This window comes from Apaloderma vittatum, unplaced genomic scaffold, assembly GCF_000703405.1.
Source record: "Apaloderma vittatum isolate BGI_N311 unplaced genomic scaffold, ASM70340v1 scaffold11993, whole genome shotgun sequence".
NCBI classification, from domain to species: domain Eukaryota; kingdom Metazoa; phylum Chordata; class Aves; order Trogoniformes; family Trogonidae; genus Apaloderma; species Apaloderma vittatum.
In genome coordinates, this window is record NW_009708701.1 from 1,992 (window position 1) to 21,497 (window position 19,506).

Consider the following 19,506-nt stretch of genomic DNA (forward strand, 5'->3'; position numbering starts at 1 on the left):
TAATTAGACCAGTACTCTGAAGTAGCCCACAGACCAACCAACACTGCAGAGTTTGAATTCAATGAGCAGTGATGCAAGAGGGGAGATAGGAGGCACTGGGAAGAGCAGAAGCACAAAGTGCAATGTCTTAAGTCCTCTGTGCAGCTCACTGATTGGAAACACAACTCACCGATTCCTGTGAAAGGAATTTGTAAGGATCATGCGTTCAGGCATAATCCAGTAACCAAATCAGTCACATTCTAGTTATCTAGAATGTTGTTTCACGTTCTAGTACTCAAAAGCAAAAAAACAATGGAAAGCTCAAGTGAAACAATGACTCATCTCAGTCAGGACACATTGATAATACATGGTGTATATCAGAATCCTCTGATGTACAGAGGAGATGCTCCAACTAGCCTTAGCATCGTTTCCGGTGGAGCTTAGCAGATGCAACAGGGGAATTCTGAAATTTATTACAGAGTGACTCAATATTGCAGATCCTCAAAACAAAGCTTATAATCAGATTTCAAGAAGCCATGTTTAGGTTCAGCAAATCAGGTGATTCAAAGGAGGTGCCCTGAGTATATGGAAGGAAGCACAAGCACACTCACTTCACTTTTGTGTTTGTGGTGTCCTCTTAAAATGACTTGCACACAATTCTGCATCTCTAGGTGAGCATTTGGATGCACGCTAGGGCCAAAAGGCCACTAATGTAATTCAAAATATCATGTACTTCCCATCTATCTTTTCATACATCTGTTCAGCAACCCTCATTCCTCTATTCCTTCTTGTTAGACCACTCCCTTCCCCACATTTCCATCTTCAGTTGCATCTGAATAAATTGTTATGTGGTTTCTGTTTAGTACTGGAAGGTTTCCAGATAGGATGTTGCACTTCATTTTTAAGAATAACTTCAAAAAACAATCGATGGATTACCACCGGAATATGCTTGTAGGACCAGATGTACCTTTAGGTCCTCTGGATCTTCAGTGGTACACTATAAGGATCGGCAGATGAGATAGCAAATATAGTACATATATGTGAAGGTTTCCTTAAAGACAAAATATAGCTGCCCTACAGGTGCTAATAGCATAGATTCATCTAACTCCTTTTAATAACTGGATTTTGATCCATACTGATAGTTATGGAAAAATATAAGGACTCCATTGAAAATATCCTACCTTTCAACAGGTCTGCTGAAGATTCTGATAATGCTTCCTTAGGACTTTCCATCATATGGATCAGCCAGTCAATAAACTAAAGAATGAAATTTAAAGGAAAATCTGAATTAAAAGAGCCTCTCTATCAGAACACCAAAAATTCTTTTCAGTTTGACAGGCAACATGTGTCTGCTGCTGAACTTCCAGTTATCTAATCAGAGGCAGTGACCAATCAAGCTTCTGCCCAAACTATCCAAATGCCTTGGAGTACACCTCACTGTCAGTGCAATTTCTCTTTAACTCTTTGTTCCTTCTCATTACCTGAGTAATAATTCTTTGTAACAAATAAGGCACAGAAAATAGTTTCTCTGTCTTGCTTGCTCATGCCTTTAACCTATTAATATGATCCTTTCTTACGGGTCTCTTGGACAAACATTCTACTGCAAATCCATCAGAACTTTTATTGTCTCTCTTTCGATCTCCCATTTCTTGTCATTTTTCTGGCAGCAAGGAATGCCTGGATGACCATATGGTGTTTCAAACTCATGAGGATGATTTTCAGGGTATAGTCTCGAATTCTTCCCTGAAGTCTAATTAGGCACTTTCATATTAACAGCCCACTCCTGCATTCCTCCTGCATTTTGAAAACTGACTTTAGCAGTAACTCTGAGCACAGAATTGCACAGGCGACAGTCGTTAATGGATTCAGGTTTACGCAAAACAGCTAACCATTAATCTATAGGTTTATAACAATATTTCCACACATCTCAACCACAAGTAATTTATAGTACACCTGCCAAGTTAGACATAATCTTCCACTTATTTTCAATTTATACTTGAAAATAAATGACACACACTACAACTGCTCAGAAGATCTCTAATTGTCCTGAATGCCAGTGTGGTGATGCTCAGCAGCAGCAGCTTTTCAGTGTTTAAAAGACTGAGCTGCTACCAACAGCTGCCAAGACTCCTCTCCCAGTTGTAAGTAATCTCGTAAAAGTTTGACTCCCTTTCACTGGAATGTATTCTGTTTTTTGCAACTCTCCTATTTTACTTGAGAAACTACCTTCAATCTTTTGAAACAAGTCATATCTGATTACAAATAAAGACAAAACAAGATCACAAGTCAGATGGAATAGATACGGAGGAAATAACGGCTCCACCTAAGACTCAAGCTGACTACTAAAAATGGGGTGCTTTCTGACTCATAGAAAACACTTACCACTACATGCAACTTTACCTTCTGTGTTTGCTCTTTCCAGGGCTCTTTAGCCAGCAAAAGGGAAATGCTGCTTGGAAGTAGAGTGAGGGTCTCTTGCAGAGCAAGTTTGTCAGCAGGGTGCTTGCCAATGTGAACCTCAGATAATTCTGATAAGACAGTTTGGTGCTTCCACAGTGACCAGTTAGCACTGAGGCCAAGCAGTAGTGGTGCACCATGGTCAGCCCAGGCCACCACGGAAGCTGCAAACACCCACAGGAGAAAATCTATGCACTAAGCAAGAAAAAGACAAAAATGCACTTTATTAAATGAATAAATAATACATAAGGGAAAAAAAAACACAAAAAATTCCCAAACACCAAAAATCCAGACAGTAGATTGCTCTTCACAACAATTATCTGAATATTCTGCTAACATTCAAAATGCAAGAACTAAAAAGTTCTTAATATTCTCTTATGCTTTGAAGCAGCATAAGCTTTTTTCTAAACTCCAAATTAAACTAAAATGTCTACAGAAAGAAAATCCACACTCTTCTAAAATCATCCTTTAGATTAAGGCTGCTCCATATTTAATTTAAAATGAGGAAATAACTTCTTTACAGTAAGCTGACTGTTGAAGGAAATTAAGAGATGGTCACCCCTGTGGTATTACAAAGAGTTGGCAAATATTGGAGCAATGTAACAAATGCCTTTCTGATTTAAGTAGTAGCTCATTTTATGTCCTCAACCAGAAGGCTTAAACAGATGAACGGATGTAACAATGCACAACAGCAGTTCTCTAACACTGTCCAAGCTCTCTTAGAAACAGCAGCTGCACAGTCTGACCTTCTTAGATAGTTCTAGTGGTGAATTTAGATTTTTCTTTTAATTGTTCCAAATACAGTAAAAAATCAGGCACTCATTTCCCTTAGTTGCCTTTAGCTTCTATCATAATTTAGATGTCATGTTTATTTTAAAGTAAGAGCTTTAAATACACATGCACTCAGAAAAATTGAGAAGAATTTCTTTATGGAGGTAAGATGCCAGTCTTCTAAAATATAAAGGCATGGGGAAGAATATGAAAGACATCAATCCCTCCTTTTTTCCCCAAAGCTGGAAGTTATTTTCCCAGCATGTACCTCTTTAAGATCAACATTTTTTAAGGGTATTGACTTGTACGCTAGATTTCTGATGTAGCCCATCAGGTCTAGTAGCCAGTTCATCCTTTTCAGCACTCCTAGAAGAACAACAAAAACACCATCTCACAAAAAACACTAGAATGCACCATTTTTTATTAAAAAGCAAACACTACAGCGACAAAGCACTGACTGTGGAAGAACAATCACCACCAATACCACTATCACATTTGATTCACAGTTGCCACTGACAGAAGGCTTATGGGCAGTTAAGCAGTCCAAAAACTTTGTTTACAATGTAGGCCACACATTGAATACACAGAAGAAAAGAATGCTGAGCGAGAGCTATTTCACATAGTGGCAACCTGCAGGTCCCAGTAACCCAGTCTGCATACAAGACCACTTACAGAATCCTAAAGCCTCCCTGAAGTTTTTGCCCCAGTATTTCATCTAGTGTCTAGCACTGATGTCACTGTACACTAGGCAAGTATGCAGGGACTGCTAAAAATATCCCCCTCCAGTTCAGAGAGGATCACACAGTCAAGGCATGCAAACAAAAGCAGTCCTCAAGTATTTCATGGATCCAGATTCTGCTTTCCAAATTCCATTCTACCTTCCACAAACTTCAACATTCTTCACCTTCAAGACCATGTCACTTCATATACTATCATCTCCTTGCACTCTTTGCCTGCGCCCTCTTTCATGTTGCATACTCTCTTACCTGAAGCAGCCTCAGATCACTGATTCAAAACTCACTACTGTTTCAAGTTCTTCAACCACAACTGGCAGCTAAGGCATCTAGCAATGCAATACTGTGAAGCTGTTCTCTGAACACAGGCAGCCAAAGATCCTTCTGACATGAAAATGCTGAGACCTCATTCTTGCCTCCCATGCTCTGGTTTCTGCCTCCTTTGTCTTCCTGTGTGACTCTGCTACTTCTCTTGCATCAGCTCCAGTGCTTTATGAGACCAGCGCTTAGTTGAGCTAGTCATGAACCCACCAGATAGCTAGTTGGCATGGTTATGAAGAGGCAGAAGGGCAATTTGATTCCTGTGTTAACTCAGTGCAAGGAATTCAGAAAAGTAAGCAACCTCCTTCATTCAACCAGTCTCACAGGAATACACACCTGCCTACTGTGTCACACACCACTGACAGATAGTAGATCTGAAGGTTAGGAGCACTGCACTATTACGGATCTCTGATGTGCTATGTATATATTTAACATTACCTTACATTGAAAATTAAAAACACTAGGAGACATGGATCTAATGTTTAGAAATATGTAAAGGGGGAGTGTCAGGAGGACAGAGCCAGGCTCTTCTCAGGCATGTCCAATGACAGGATAAGAGGCAATAGATGAAAGCTGGAGCATAGGAAGTTCCACAAAAACATTAGGAAAAACTTTTTCTCTGTGAGGGTGACAGAGCACTGGCACAGGCTGCCCAGGGAGGTTGGGGAGTCTCCTTCTCTGGAGACATTCAAAACCTGCCTGGACACGTTCCTGTGTGACCTACTGCAGGTGATCCTGCTCTGGCAGGGGGGTTGCACTAGATATCTTTTGAGGTCCCTTCCAACCCCAAACATTCTGTGATTCTTGTGTGATTCTGTGATCTAGTCAAAACTCTGGTCTCCAAAGTACCTAGTTGAGATAAATCATAGAAGGCACCTTGAAATGGCATTTTGTCCAAAGCTGGGACACCTTTAAGTAGATCAGGCTGGTCAGAGCACCATCAAGCCTGACCTTCAATGCTTCCAGGGACAGGGCCTCCACCATCTCCCTGGGCAACCTGTTCTAGTGTCACTATCCTCATCGTAAAAAAATTTCTCTTACCTCCCATGTAAATCTATTATATTTCATTTTAAAACCACTGCCCCTTGTCCTACCACAACAGGCCCCATTAAAAAAATTGTCCCCATCTTTCTAATAGACCCACTTCAAGTGCTGAAAGGCTGCAAAAGGTCTCCCCACTGCTGAGCCTTCTCCAGGCTGAACAGCTCCAATGCTCTCAGTCTATCCTTGTAGGAGAGGTGTTCCAGCCCTCTCATCATTTTTGTGGCCCTCCTCTGGACCAGATCTATGTCTTTATTGTGCTGAAGACTCTGAAACTGGACACAGTAGTCCAGGTGAGGTCTCACCAGAGCAGAGGAGCAAAATCACCTCTCTTGACCTGTTGGCCACACTTCTTTTGATGCAGCCCAGGATGTGACTGGCCTTCTGGGCTGCGAGGGTGCATTGTCAGCTTTTGGTCCACAAGTGCCCCCTAGCCCTTCTCCACAGGGCTGCTCTCTAGCACATCATCCCCTAGCCCATACTGATAATGAGGACTGCCCTGACCTATGTGCAGTACCGTGCACTTGGCCTTGTTGAACCTCATGAGGTTTGCATGGGCCCATTTCTTCAGCTTGTCCAGATCCCTGTAGATGACACCTCATTGTCCCTGTGGCACGTCAACTGCACCGCTCAGCTTGGTGTCATCTGCAAACATGTTAAGGGTGCACTCAAACCTGCTGTCTTTATCATTGATGAAGATAATAAACGGCATTGGTTTCAGTATGGACCCCTGAGTGACACCGTCTATACCTGGACATCAGGCCCTTGACCACTATCCTCTGGATAGGGACATCCAACTAATTGACTTGTAGCTGACCCACAGAAACACAGAGTTGGAGAAAAACATAAAAGCAATGTTTGGTGCAAGTGTCTGAAAAGCAGAAAATTTTCTAATATGGAGAAATTTGGAAACGCTTGGGTTAAACCATCTTAAAATTCTTTTAAAAAAAATAGTGTAGGTTCACTGACATCTGTTATTTTGTCGTTGATTCCTCTTTAAGCCTGATCTTACCTGTGTTTTCATGGCTCACAATCCGAGCATGATAGAAACCCTGCAAGAGCATCCATAAAATATTTTCTTTCTGAAGATATCCTGCCACAGTATCAATCACAGAACTTAGGGTCATCAGAGGCAGTCTGCCTTGAGAAATTAAGTACACTTTTGTGAATGTGGCCTTCTCTATATTACTCTGCAAATGAAATTAAAAAACATATTTAGTTAAAACATACCTTTCTTGTGGGGAACAGTAGATGCTGAATCCCTCTTTATTAAAAAAGGGGAGAAATTATTCGATTGTTTAGCAGTCTCATTTTTCTTCAATACGAATTATGAAATAGAAGACTGCACATCTTAATTTTACTACTGCACATATTAATTTGCTTCTAAATAGTACAACAAAGTGCAACTCAGTACACTTAGATTGTTTTCACGCTGCTTTAAATTTTACATTCTTCTTTAAATTGACAGAAGCCAGCTTGATAGTTCTGGAGACTCAAGTCTTCTTGCAAGACAGATTCACTGCAGTGACAAAAAAAGCCTTTCTTAAATAGCGTTTTCCAGTGTGGAAATAAGAGCTCAGTGATACAAGAACACGACAGTTCAGCTTCCCCAACCTATTTAAATGCTTGTTTCTCTGCTGAAACAGAACAACATGGGTTTATGTCATGGATGTTTGTTGGTAACAATCCGATCTGAAACCATCAAATCCCTTCACACACGTCATTTTCTTAGCATTTCAGCTGGTAAGAATTCCAGTGCTAATTGACTCCAGTGGTCAGCTAGCTTTGGTTTTTTCTATTCCACTGTCATCTTTAGCCATCTTGTCCACCAGGGAACATTCAGAGTGTGAATGCAAATACAGCACATTAAGTAAAGAATGAAAGGTTGTTGAGCCAAAGTATTTCATGTTTTTAACCGAAGCAAGGACCCAAGAGGTCAAACACAGTTAGTCACTGGGTTGCATTTACAGTCTGTTTCGAGGTGATTATGTTAACCAGAGGACTACGGTATGCGGTTGGCATCACTGGTATGGGATTCAGAAGAACTAACACCACTTTTGTTCTGCTCACAGAGCCCTGCCTGAAGTTGGACCAGGTAACTTAGACTCTCCAGTTCAAAGTTCCCAGGTGAAATCAGTAGTATTTCAGTTGCCTTAAGAAAGTTTTGGATATGGGCTCTTAACACTTCTGCTTCTCTCTGCTGCCTACAAATTACCCAGATCACTCTTACTTGCATTAGAGATAAACCAGTCAATGCTCCCAACCAGCTGAAACATTGGTGACAAGAAAAATGGTAAGGCATGCTTGTTTCACATGATTTAGTGCTAAAAGGAGTAAAACATCCTTACCTTAGTAATCTGGACAATGCGATCAACCTCTGAATCAGCCATTTCCGAGATACATTTTGCCAGATCAACATACATCTCCAGATTCCCTCTCTGGTAAAAAAGAAAGTAAATGCACGTTTAGATGTATACTCCCAGGTTCCTGCATCATTAAAATTGGTGAGTTTAGGAGCTTTGTTAATAATTATAATAAATATTTAATCTAGTCTCTAGTCTAATTTGATTTACTGTATTTTAGAAATTATGTATTTACTTAGGACTTGAATGTACTTAATTTTTAAGGAATAATGGTATTTGGAAACTTGCAGAGTTTGTTTTATTTTTAATAGAAAAGTGCTCTTCCTTGGAGATATTTTCTGTAGCTAGCTAGTTTCTCCAAATTACTGTGAGAAGCTGAATCCCCTGTGGAGGAAAAAAACCACCCTTCTGATTGCTCTCTGCTCATGTTTCACTAACAATTATTTCAGTACTAATACCGTATTTTTCCATTACCAAATAATTTATAAGCGAAATGTGTACACTGAATTGGTTTCACAACTTAGTCATACTGTGAAGAGTATCTGAAAGTAACTTAAACTGAAATTATGCATGCACCTTAGCTACTATCAATAAATATTTTACAGCTACACTATATTTCAAATCTGACAGGTGAGTGCAAAAAGATGGGACTTACCATCAGTAAAAACACCCACACGTTCATACACCTCATACTTATTACTTACTTGAATCTCATCTGGTAGAAGCTCAAATATTTTTTCCACAGCGTGGCACAGAGAGCTCCAGCAGTACTGGGCAGGGTTTAGAAGTTTCATTGCCTGTGTGAACCCCTGTAAAACACACTGGCAAATTTCTGGGTTTTTTGTGCGGTTCTTCACTTCAAATTGTTGCATCACAAATACTTCTGTAAAAGACTGTATTTTGTCCTCTGCAACATGTTTCATCCACAGAGGAAGGGACAAGACAAGGTATTTCTGGGTTTTCATCTGAAAAGCAAAAACTTTTGCTTAGTTTCAAGGTCACAGAACAACCCGTCTCTCACTATAAATATTTGTTAAACAGTATTTTTGCAGAATTCTGAACTCAGTAAGGCTTTTGTGATGAAACATCCTAAACATCATCACTGAGGAATCTTATAGGATAGAGGTGTTGAGGTCTCATACATTTTCAGACATACGTACACTGAGACTGTAGACAAGGGGAGGTGCCACCCACATTCCCAAAAGCACTGCTGCATTTTGAGATGACTGGGCCTGTGTCACCACCAGCTGAAGGCAGAGATGTTTTACTTCATCACCTAAAGCAGAAGAAAACAAAGAGAAGTTATGAAGAAATTATTTGCACTTTAAATTTATTCTCAACTCATAAAATAAAGGGGAGTTATTGTTCTAATAGAGCACTACACTAAAATTTGCTTTTCTAGAGATGCTGCTTAAAGTTTTTAACACATACATGTTAGAAGTCTCCTCCTCCTAGTCATGCACTTTCAGCAAGAAATCTCAGGATTTGTCCAAGTTCATTTCAACTCATTCAAGAACAAAAATGTGGGAATGGTAAGAAAAGTAAGAGTTAAAATACTCGTCAAATCAAGAGAAGACTTAATCTACAGAAGGAGAAATAAGTCAATATTCTTTCCTGCTAAATGTAGGCGCAATTAGCACTTGTTCACACGTTTCTACTCTTCCATGCACCTCATGCCCATATAATCTGTAACAGAGGTCAGTCACTTACTGCTGTGGGTACTTGGCTGCAGCATCTTGCAGCTTCCAGGAGTGCACACTTAGCCAGTTTGCAGATGACACCAAGCTGAGCGGTGCAGTTGATGTGCCACAGGGACAATGAGGTGTCAACCAGAGGGATCTGGACAAGCTGAAGAAGTGGGCCCATGCAAAGCTCACGAGGTTCAACAAGGCCAAGTGCACGGTACTGCACATAGGTCAGGGTAGTCCTCATTATCAGTATGGGCTGGGAGATGTGCTAGAGAGCAGCCCTGTGGAGAAGAGCTAGGGGCTACGGGTGGACTGAAAGCTGGACATGACTCAACAATGCACCCTCGCAGCCCAGAAGGCCAGTCACATCCTGGGCTGCATCAAAAGAAGTGTGGCCAACAGGTCAAGAGAGGTGATTTTGCTCCTCTGCTCTGGTGAGACCTCACCTGGACTACTGTGTCCAGTTTCAGAGTCTTCAGCACAATAAAGACATAGATCTGGTCCAGAGGAGGGCCACAAAAATGATGAGAGGGCTGGAACACCTCTGTGGCCTTTCAGCACTTGAAGGGGGTCTATAAGAAAGATGGGGACAATTTTTTTAATGGGGCCTCTTGTGATAGGATAAGGGGAAATGGTTTTAAAGTGAAAGAGAGTAGATTTACACTGGATATAAGGAAGAAATTTTTTACAACTGGAACAGGTTACCCATGGAGGTGGTGGAGGCCCCATCTCTGGAGACAGTCAGGGTCAGACTTGATGGGGTTCTGAGCAGCCTAATCTAGTTAAAGGTGTCCCTGCTTACTGCAGGGTGTTGGACAAGATGACTTTTCTAGGTCCCTTCCAACCCAAACTGTTCTATGACTCTCTCAGTTAACATATGTGAAGACCTTACTGTGCATAGAGGTTATGATGGTTATGGAATCCTTATTGGTTTCTCTTTAAAGTTCCCTTAATGACAAGTACAGCCTGCTTCTTCACAGAATAACTAGTCATAAGGATGCTGAAGTCCTACTTTGGGCAATGACATGGCTTCCATATAATTCATGATTGATACAGCAACATTAGGACAAACAATCTAAGTATTATACTAGCATTTGACCCATTACAGAAGATATTACTGTTATTTGTCATTATAAAACTTAAATAGATGCTTTGGAAGTTAAAATATTCTTCAAGTAATGAAAACGGCAATCTATATAGCATGACTTTCATTAAGTTCACTAACTAAAGTGCACGAACAAAGCACAGATTTAGTAGTCTAGTGGCAGCCTCTTTGAAACAGAGTATCTTGTACGAGAAGTTAATTCATTTGCAGAAATTAGAAAGCGTGAAATTGTAACAAGATAATGTGGTAATCAATTAAAAAATTCTCTCTCACTAGCTTGGACTGCTAAGACACTGATTATTATTTGCCTACTATTGTTCATTTTAAAGTCCTACTGAATAACGAACAGGGGCTACTACAATCACATTATATGGTTTCACAACAACTGCTATAAACCTTCTAAGATGGGAAAGCAGTTATGTTGTCCTCAGTATGTTTACAGACGAAGAAATCTTCACAGTAGAATTTGTAAAACATTTAAAGTTCATAAAGTTCATTAATTCTCAGACACAAATAACAGTGACCTAGAGAATCTGAGATAATTGAGCATACAGTCTAACTTTTGTAAAAACATTCATGATACTGATGTTGCAGAAAAAGTGTATTAGAGTGCCTCATTTCTAGATGGACTGTTAGGTCATAATACAACTGTTCTGCATTACACTTTCTAGCACAACATGAATATTGTTGATTAGCACACAGCAAGATCTATTTCTGCACATACATATAATCTAGAGAAAGGTGTGCAACTTCCGTAACACTACAGAGAGACAGACAAGAGAAATTACATATAAAAATGTAGACTATGATGCTGTCTGAAGTCAACAAAAACATAGCCACAAAATCAATGTACTGATTCCCCTGGAATTCCCCTGATTTACTAAAGTAAGACTCCTAAGTGAAAAACAGGAACAAAAAAATCCCCTGTATATTTAACAAGTTTCAGCTATTCATATGGTTGCACATAAATTTGCATGAGCATGGACTGCAGAGCTCGGTATAGGATTTTTCTTGACTTATTCTTAGGAAAGACTTCACAATCAATTGCAAGAATATCAAGTAAAACATAAGTTGCAGATTAAGCATAAGCAAAAATGTTTAGTATGTAGCCAAATATTTCTGTATCTAGTAAATAGTTGTTCATCATAGGACAGTTCAATGATTTCTAGTGCTTATATGAGCACTGTGTATAAGTAAAATAAATAAAAGAAAGAAGAACAACTTTTCATATTATGGGCTCTATAGCACATCAATTTAAATTCAACAACCCAGTTGTAAATGAATCTGCAAGGCCAGTAATAATGGTTACATAAATCAGGAGAAACACAACTCAGTGGAATCAAACAAGGGAATACAGAACTTTGCACAGTACTTTGTTGTTTTTAAAGAGATGAGTTTCAAACTCAGGTATTTACCTCAAACACAACAGGCACAAAGAGAGATCGTGAGTTGTCCAGAACAGTACTTCAGAATCGAAACTACTTTCCAGAATGAAGGAAGAAAACTTTTGGAAGTACTGACAAAATCACGACCATGATGGAAAAAGGGATATGTTTTCCTCTGTCACCTAGACTAATTAAGTAGGAAGCGTATTTCAGATGAGTGATAGCTACGATGAACTTCAGAGCAGTTCAAACCTGTGATAAAGCTGCCTGCAGCCTCTGACAAAGGCACTGGACAAGCATGTAGTGGGTACTGAAAATAACATGCAATTAATGGAGTTTCATGATGGGCTCTTCTTACTGAAAATAACATACAATTAGTTGAGCTTCATGACAGGCTCTTCTTACTGTAGATAGTTAAAATGAAAAATTGTATCCAATTTCACCAGTGTTTTAAGGAACTTCTAATACTGGTCCAAACTTTTCAGCTCTGATCTTCTGTAGCCTTTTATTGAGTTAAAACAAACTGTCTGCACAGTGATCACAAATATATGCTTGTGAAGAGGAAAAATTTGGTCTTGAAAACAAAGCAAACACTTCAATTCTTAGAATAACTTCAAGCCCTGAAACACACGCTAAAGTTTGTGACAGCTGTGTTAGTAAAGAAGTCTTGTGACTAAGACAGAAAATTTATCAGAAAACTTTAAACCTTACCAAAGTTTAGCCTCATCAAAGGAGAAAGAATGGATGACCAGTTTACAGGTGGATACTGATGGCTTTCTGCAACTGATGCAATGGGTGCCAGTGCTACTTTCACCAGTTCAGCTGGAACCGATTCAGGGCCTGCAACAGAAGATTCAGAGTCTGAATTTTATATACATACATTTGGCTAAACAGCTCAGGAAAAAAACTGTGAACACTGCACTGAAGACCAATCCATAGTGAAGAACTGAAAAGCACTACAAAATTACTGGTATATGTGCTTTTTTAATCTCAGAATTACTTCTATCTTATCTGCAATCAGCAGTTGTATTTTTAACATTAACGCCCTATCAAAAGACTTTATTACTGATAAAAACAACTAAGTGGTTCCTTCTCCTTGAACCAATTTATGACTTATTACAGATATTTCTCATCTTGTAGGGTAGTATTTTTGCATTTGTTAGTAGGAGAATAGCGAAGTTTTATACGACTCCTTCCCATCCTGTAGGTGCAGGCCACAAAGAAGTCAGACAGGTGCTAACCTTTGCTACATACTGTAGCGTTAACTCAGTGAAAGTTCTCCTGGATGCAAGGCATTGGCAATTTTTACCTCCACTGAAAGCCTGCTTCACAGGACATCAGTGAGCTCACCTAGTTCCACAAAGGAATAATATCCTCTGCTTTAACTCCCTTAAGACATCTCTCTTATATTAGTCCTCCTCATGTAAGAGCATACTTTTATTCAGGTTCCTTTGCATTTACTACACATAGCAGTAACCTACTTCAATACCACTCTGTTACAGATAATCTTAAGCTAATATCACTGAAATAAGGCGTAACAAACTTTGCCTGAGGATGTCGTAAGGACACATGCTAACACTTAAAGTGATTTCATTCCCACAGAGAAGATAGTTCATCTCATACATACAGAGAGAATTGGAAAGGGAAAGGGCTTAAAAAGTCATAAAAATTTAGTGGAGAAAACTAAAGCCTTAACTGCACAATACTACCTTATCTTTATGAGTGTTATTCAGTTCTTTGTTTAGAGATTAGATGTCCTACATTAGTGAAGTTCAACAGAGAAATTATCAAAGCAAATAAAATCAGGTTATTACAGTTACATTTTATAGTCATAACAAATTTCCCAGAGGGATACTGAAGTTTCATCCCTTCTTACCTTTTTTTCCACTTTCAATGGCAAAGTCAATGGCTGCCCTGATAAAGCTGTTTTCAGGCAAGTAGCTAAAATCTGGAGGAACTGTGAAGACGAAAAGTCTGTTTATATGCTAAAACATGTCAGAAGAAATTATAACCTCCAGCTCCCATGCAAATTCAAAGGCCAACTGAGCTATGTTTGAGATAATTAATTCTGTAGGTGACCTTTTGACTTCTAAAGCAAGCTAAATACTTGTGTTGGAGAGAGGTGCCAACTCTGAAAAACCAAATTCAATGACCAACTGAAAAGATAAATATAAGAACTTCATTAAAATTCATCAGCCACTTTGTGCCAGGCTTTAAAACGGAGAGCTTCAAAAGCTAACAAAGCTCAATGCAACAGAGACATTCCAAATCTATCTAACCTCAGGCACACGTGCCAAGACTATACAAAAGTAGAAACTGCAAGAATGCCTTTTCCGTGATAAGGAAGTTTATCTAAAACTATTAGTAGCCACCTTTGTTCTCCCTGAAGTGAACAGCTTCCACTTCATTAGTTCCCTCATATTAGTGTTGTTTCATCAATGGTGTAATCCTGCCTCTATTTTTCCAATGGATATTGAAACACCACCAGATGGTAATGATGTATCAACAGTAGATAAATTTTTGTGCTAATTGCTACACTGAAAATGCACTGAACACTACAGTTTTTTACTTCAGCTAACAAGAGAGTATCTCTTCTAGACAAATACTTTTGAAAAGTCAGCTTGCTCTTGCTACGGACCAGTTCAACTGTTGTCTTTTTGATACACTGGGAAGTGTTAAAACAAAGAGTAGGCTAATCAGTTCTCAGGGCACAGAGCAGATAATGTAGATGTCAAACACGTCATACATGATCTAAAACTTCTTCGCAATAAGAGAATAAAGACAGAAGCAATATAGGAGATTGACCAGAATGGCCTAGAACCTTACTTTGATACCGCAACTAAAAGCAAATGGGGGACATCCTATCTAGCACACTGATTCCTGCTTCATGTTCCAACCTTTAGGTCTGGCACACAGGACCATGAGGTCTCTTATTCAAAGGCTGTCATGTCATTTAATAGGGCTACAATGTCTGGCCTGTACTATCTCATGTGTCCATTTTTAGTTGGGTGCTACTTCTATATATTCTTTAAACAGCAGTAATAAAGCATCTTACCAGATGCCCTGCCCTGGGTAGAAGACAAGCACGATGTATTATAAAGGCATCCCAAAAGCACTGCTGCATTTGTCTGAAGGCCAATCTGCCCCGAAAAACTGATTATCTGTTAAGAAATAAACCACAAGTTAGATAAACTTCCCTACATTCCCTCATTCAAGCTGGACACAGACGTTACATAGTTGTTTGATCGGTTTGTGCAAGGTGTCACAGCACCCTCTGGCATTATCCAAAGCAGCAAGCAGGTTACCTTCTTACCTGTGTAAGGGTCCTGATGACTTCATTCAGTTTACTTTGAAACTGGGAAGACTGAATGCTCTCAGACTTCAGCTGCCAGAGAAAAAGAAGAAAAACAATGTGAATTTTATAAGGGAAAAATAACAACAACAACAAAGAGATCAGGTGCTGGAAAGACAGATTACATTTGCATACGTGCTTTTTTACAGAGAGGGTGGCAGAGGAGAAAGCCTGCATGCCTGTAAACTCTTCCCCAATGTCACTCACTTTACACACTGTAATTCTATCCTACTTGTTTCATACCAAACATGACTCACTACTGCATAAATGGGATACCTAGTATATAACCAGTGCTGTAAGGATGGAGAGGGTGTCATTCCATCTTGCCTTCTAAGCAAATTTCTAGAAGAGATAAGGGAACCATTTGCTTCCATCATCTCACCTGTATCACACCTCCTTCAGAACCCACCAGTGCAACCAGCCCATTGACAGCAGCCAGACGCTGCATTGTTGGAGAACCCTGGAAGCAAAATTTGAGATCAATGAGTCAATGCTGTCACACAACACCACCACAGGACAAAATACTTGTTTCTTCCAACTTAAAACCCATGACTGCTATCACTTGTAGACTTATCCCAACAACCTCTTCAGGTCAGAGTCCAGAATGTTGGATAATTATTCATCCCTTTCCCGGTGAATGAAAGCTTTACATGGAGCTTTCTTATAGCACAGTCTGTATTTTACAAAATACACCAGTGCAACTCTGAAACAGTTTCTTTATTGATAATTACCTTCAGCTGCAATTATCTTTAAGTTTAGAGTTTGATTTCAAACATAAAATTTTTATTACATTGAGATAAATTAAAATTATTACAACTGAGGAACTATAACCACCATTCTGTCAGTCTAATTTTGATATGTAGCATCTAATTCCACAAGGCATCTTGTGAATAATAACCTGGATTTTATCCTTGGACGTTGTTCCAAATTAGTAAAGATATCCGAATTAATACCTCACTGAGATAAGTCTTTCCCATAAATCATCCAAGCAGAAGAGAAACACTTTTTTTTCTTTAACAAACAGTCCAAAGATATATTTTTGCATTCAAATATCAGACAGCCTGTTCAGACAGTCCTAACTTTTCATAGCATTGCTCTGGCAGAAGAAGTCACGGAAAGGGAAGTTATGTCATAGAATCACAGAATGTCACAGGCTGGAAGGGACCTTAGAGATCATCTAGTCCAACCTCCCTGTCATGGGCAGGGATGCCACCTCTCGACTAGACCAGGGGACGTCCTACTGTTCATTAAAAATCACACCCTCCTTGCAAAAAACAGGATATCAATTCAAACTCCTTTACCTCTGCAAGTACAATCTTTATCCAGGCTGGCATTAGTCTGTTACTCAGGTCTTCGGCTTTTCCATGACCACAAGCCGACAGTCCATGTACTACTGCACCTAGAGCTAAAGCAAAACTGTGGGTCTGTAAGGTGAAAAAGACCCATTAAAGACAGATCTTCCAAAGGATTCTGTATTCTTTTTAATATTTATTACTGAAAAAATATATGTAAACATTTCTTATTTCCCAATAATTAGAAATAATGTCTGTCTAAAACTCTTATTTTGAGTATTTTCTCCTGTCAAGTTGCATAGGATTTTCCGAGATTACTGATCTTTGGCATTTAGATTGCTCTGGAGCCTTTACTTTAGATATGACATGAAAATAAAAAGTTATAACAAAGATAGTTTATTCTGACTTCCTGTTCTCCATATAAACATTTTGAACAGTTGACCAGTGTTAAAGCAGACTTTGATTAAAAATTGCCGCTTTTTTTCCTTTTTTTCCCCCTCTCCTTTCTTTCTGGCAAGCATCTAACAAAAAAGAACATCTACTCAATACTGAAATATGGAGATTATTTTTGGCATTTTTTAGGGTAACCTAGGACACTAGGGATGAAGCAGATACCACAAAGAAGCTGTGCCTGTGGTTACAATCCATTGCCTGGAGGCCACAGGAAAGTAAAAATCAAAAAATCAGAAGAGTACCGTAGATGTATTTTCCTACCAAGAAAAAACGTTATATAAGAGACAAAAAACTGGCAGGACACAGGGACTAAAGAGAGGAGGAAGTCAAAATTACTGACTTCCCTTCTAAATGCAATTGAACATATAATAACTGCTTTTATTTAACTATCTAGTAATCACTGAATCACAGAATGTTAGGTGTTGAATTGTTATGCACCTGTAGACAATGCATCAACGGATCAAATGGTAGTCTTGGTAACTGCATGGTATGCACAGCACACTCAGTGTTAGTTAATGCTGAAAGTAGATTAAGATAATAATTTTCCTAAAGTTACAGTCCAGTTAAAGCAGTATCCAATATTAAACAGATAAAAGAAAAATAGAAATGAAGCAAAGCCCAAATAGTAAATTATGACCTGCTGATTATTTTCCACTAAGGTCCTTAGCTTGTTCATGGCCTCCTCAGCCTCAGCTGCTTCTATGATTCCAACACTGAAAGCCGAGACACAGGAACAGGCCACAGAATAGGCAAGTACCTGAAAAAAATTAAATTATTCTGTTAACCAGTATCGGACCAAATTCACTGTAGCAATGTGCACACGGAGCAATGTACTAGCTTGATAAAAAAAGCCATGATATTTTCAATTTATACCTTCAGATGCTTATTCCCGCTCCTAAAGATTCTTCATCGATGCTAACAATAAACAAATACAACTAAAGTTTGGAAATAATTCTGATTTTTTGTAGGTCTACCTCCTGCTCTTCCACACAAATGTAGTTATTTGTCTCAACACAAGTATCTGATCGTTATTTATGTGAGCATACAGAGCATGCTCTGATTCCACCAGGGCTAGGAACAGGTCCATAAGGCCAAAGTACACATGACCCACATGCAGTGCTAGGATATGCATGTCTCCCCGACACATGCTAGGACAGTAGCCTCATATCCTTGCAGAAGGATTCACAAGTGACATAGCTTTTCTGTTCAGCCTTAGGTGGGCAGAATAAGGAAACGAAGCCTGAACTTTCAGTAAGGTAACTGTGTCAACTGTTTAACCTCCTTTGTTCCAAAGCTAAGCAACAGACCACCACGTGACTAAGGGAAGTAGAGAGCACCAATCTACTGTGCAGGACTGACAAAACTTGACTTTGAGCAAGTAACGCTCAGACTGAACTTCTTCCTGCAGCAGGCCAAAGTTACCTCTCAAGTACAGTATTATATCCCTGCCATTTACACCTCTGAAAGAACCTCTTGTGCATCTCAAATGTAGTACTATTCATCCTAGGGTGCTGGCCAAATTTTACTCGTGTAATTTTAAGTACAACTCTTCACAGAGATTTTAATTGAAAAGGGTATGTTTCACTTCTCATCTTAGACTATCTCATGATGTTAAACAGATGCTGTCCTTCATGTCAGAACTTGCTGTATAGAACCCTGTTCATGTTCAGCAAAGTACTTCAAGATCTGTGTGGAGAGATAAATGATTTCATAGCTGTAAGTCACTTTAACGCATGAACCCTAAATTGCAAAAGGCTAATCCCCAACAAATATGTACTGTCAAAAAAAATTAAACTCCATAAAAGAAGACCTTTAATAAAGAGCTTTTAGAGCAGTACCAAGAGGGAAAATAGAATAATACTAACAATCTCTGCTAGCTCCCTTGGAAAAAAACCAGAAGATCACGCAACTCTGCTGTTCAGCTGCTGAAGGCTTACATATATCAGGTACAGGGTTAGGGTTTTTTTAAGCAGAACACCTGCCTATTCTGATTCCTGTTTTCTGTTGTAAACTCCTCCAATCTCACGTTTTACCTCAACAAGGTTACAGACTTAGTGCATGGACCATGCTACAACTTACAGGACGTATCTTGAGAAAATAAATAGAAACGCGTGCTCAAAGTTAACAGAGCTCCATTTAAGTGTTCAAAACAGTTATAAAGAGAACAGCAAAGTGGGCCATAGCAGCATTTGCAACCGCAAGATTCACACTACTTACTGACAGCAGCTTTCAAATGAGGAAACGGAATGCATATTGAAGGAGGAACTATTAGCATTAAGGTTCTCTCTGAAAGTAACTTGTTGCCTGCCTTCTAGTAGATCAACAATGGTATACATGAGAGACACACATATCACATATCCACAGTCACTCAAGACTCAACTTCTTACAATTTACTTTGAGGTTAAGGAATTAAAGAAGCACTTTTTAGAATGATGTATGTTATCTTTTCAGGCAGTTTCTTAATGTTTATGCAGCATTACAGGTTAGTTTCTTATTATTATTACTTTTCTCAGCAGATATAAAACCATACATTGCATAAAAAATTTAGAAACCAAGAATTCTAGT

At 39.1% G+C, this 19,506-nt stretch overlaps 1 protein-coding gene across 1 annotated transcript in view; it reads right to left on the minus strand.

Moving 5' to 3' along the window:
- The window catches only part of FOCAD (focadhesin), a gene marked incomplete at its 5' end in the record, with an annotated part of 50,912 nt that overhangs the window by 351 nt on the left and 31,055 nt on the right, over positions 1–19,506 (minus strand). Inside the window, 14 exons of the mRNA XM_009866659.1 lie at positions 1,161–1,236; positions 2,380–2,631; positions 3,476–3,573; positions 6,316–6,493; positions 7,652–7,741; positions 8,371–8,631; positions 8,827–8,942; positions 12,556–12,684; positions 13,721–13,801; positions 14,900–15,005; positions 15,158–15,229; positions 15,579–15,656; positions 16,498–16,620; positions 17,579–17,698. Of these exons, the coding sequence (XP_009864961.1) occupies positions 1,161–1,236; positions 2,380–2,631; positions 3,476–3,573; positions 6,316–6,493; positions 7,652–7,741; positions 8,371–8,631; positions 8,827–8,942; positions 12,556–12,684; positions 13,721–13,801; positions 14,900–15,005; positions 15,158–15,229; positions 15,579–15,656; positions 16,498–16,620; positions 17,579–17,698 (1,780 nt within the window). The remainder of the gene's footprint in view (positions 1–1,160; positions 1,237–2,379; positions 2,632–3,475; positions 3,574–6,315; positions 6,494–7,651; positions 7,742–8,370; positions 8,632–8,826; positions 8,943–12,555; positions 12,685–13,720; positions 13,802–14,899; positions 15,006–15,157; positions 15,230–15,578; positions 15,657–16,497; positions 16,621–17,578; positions 17,699–19,506) is intronic.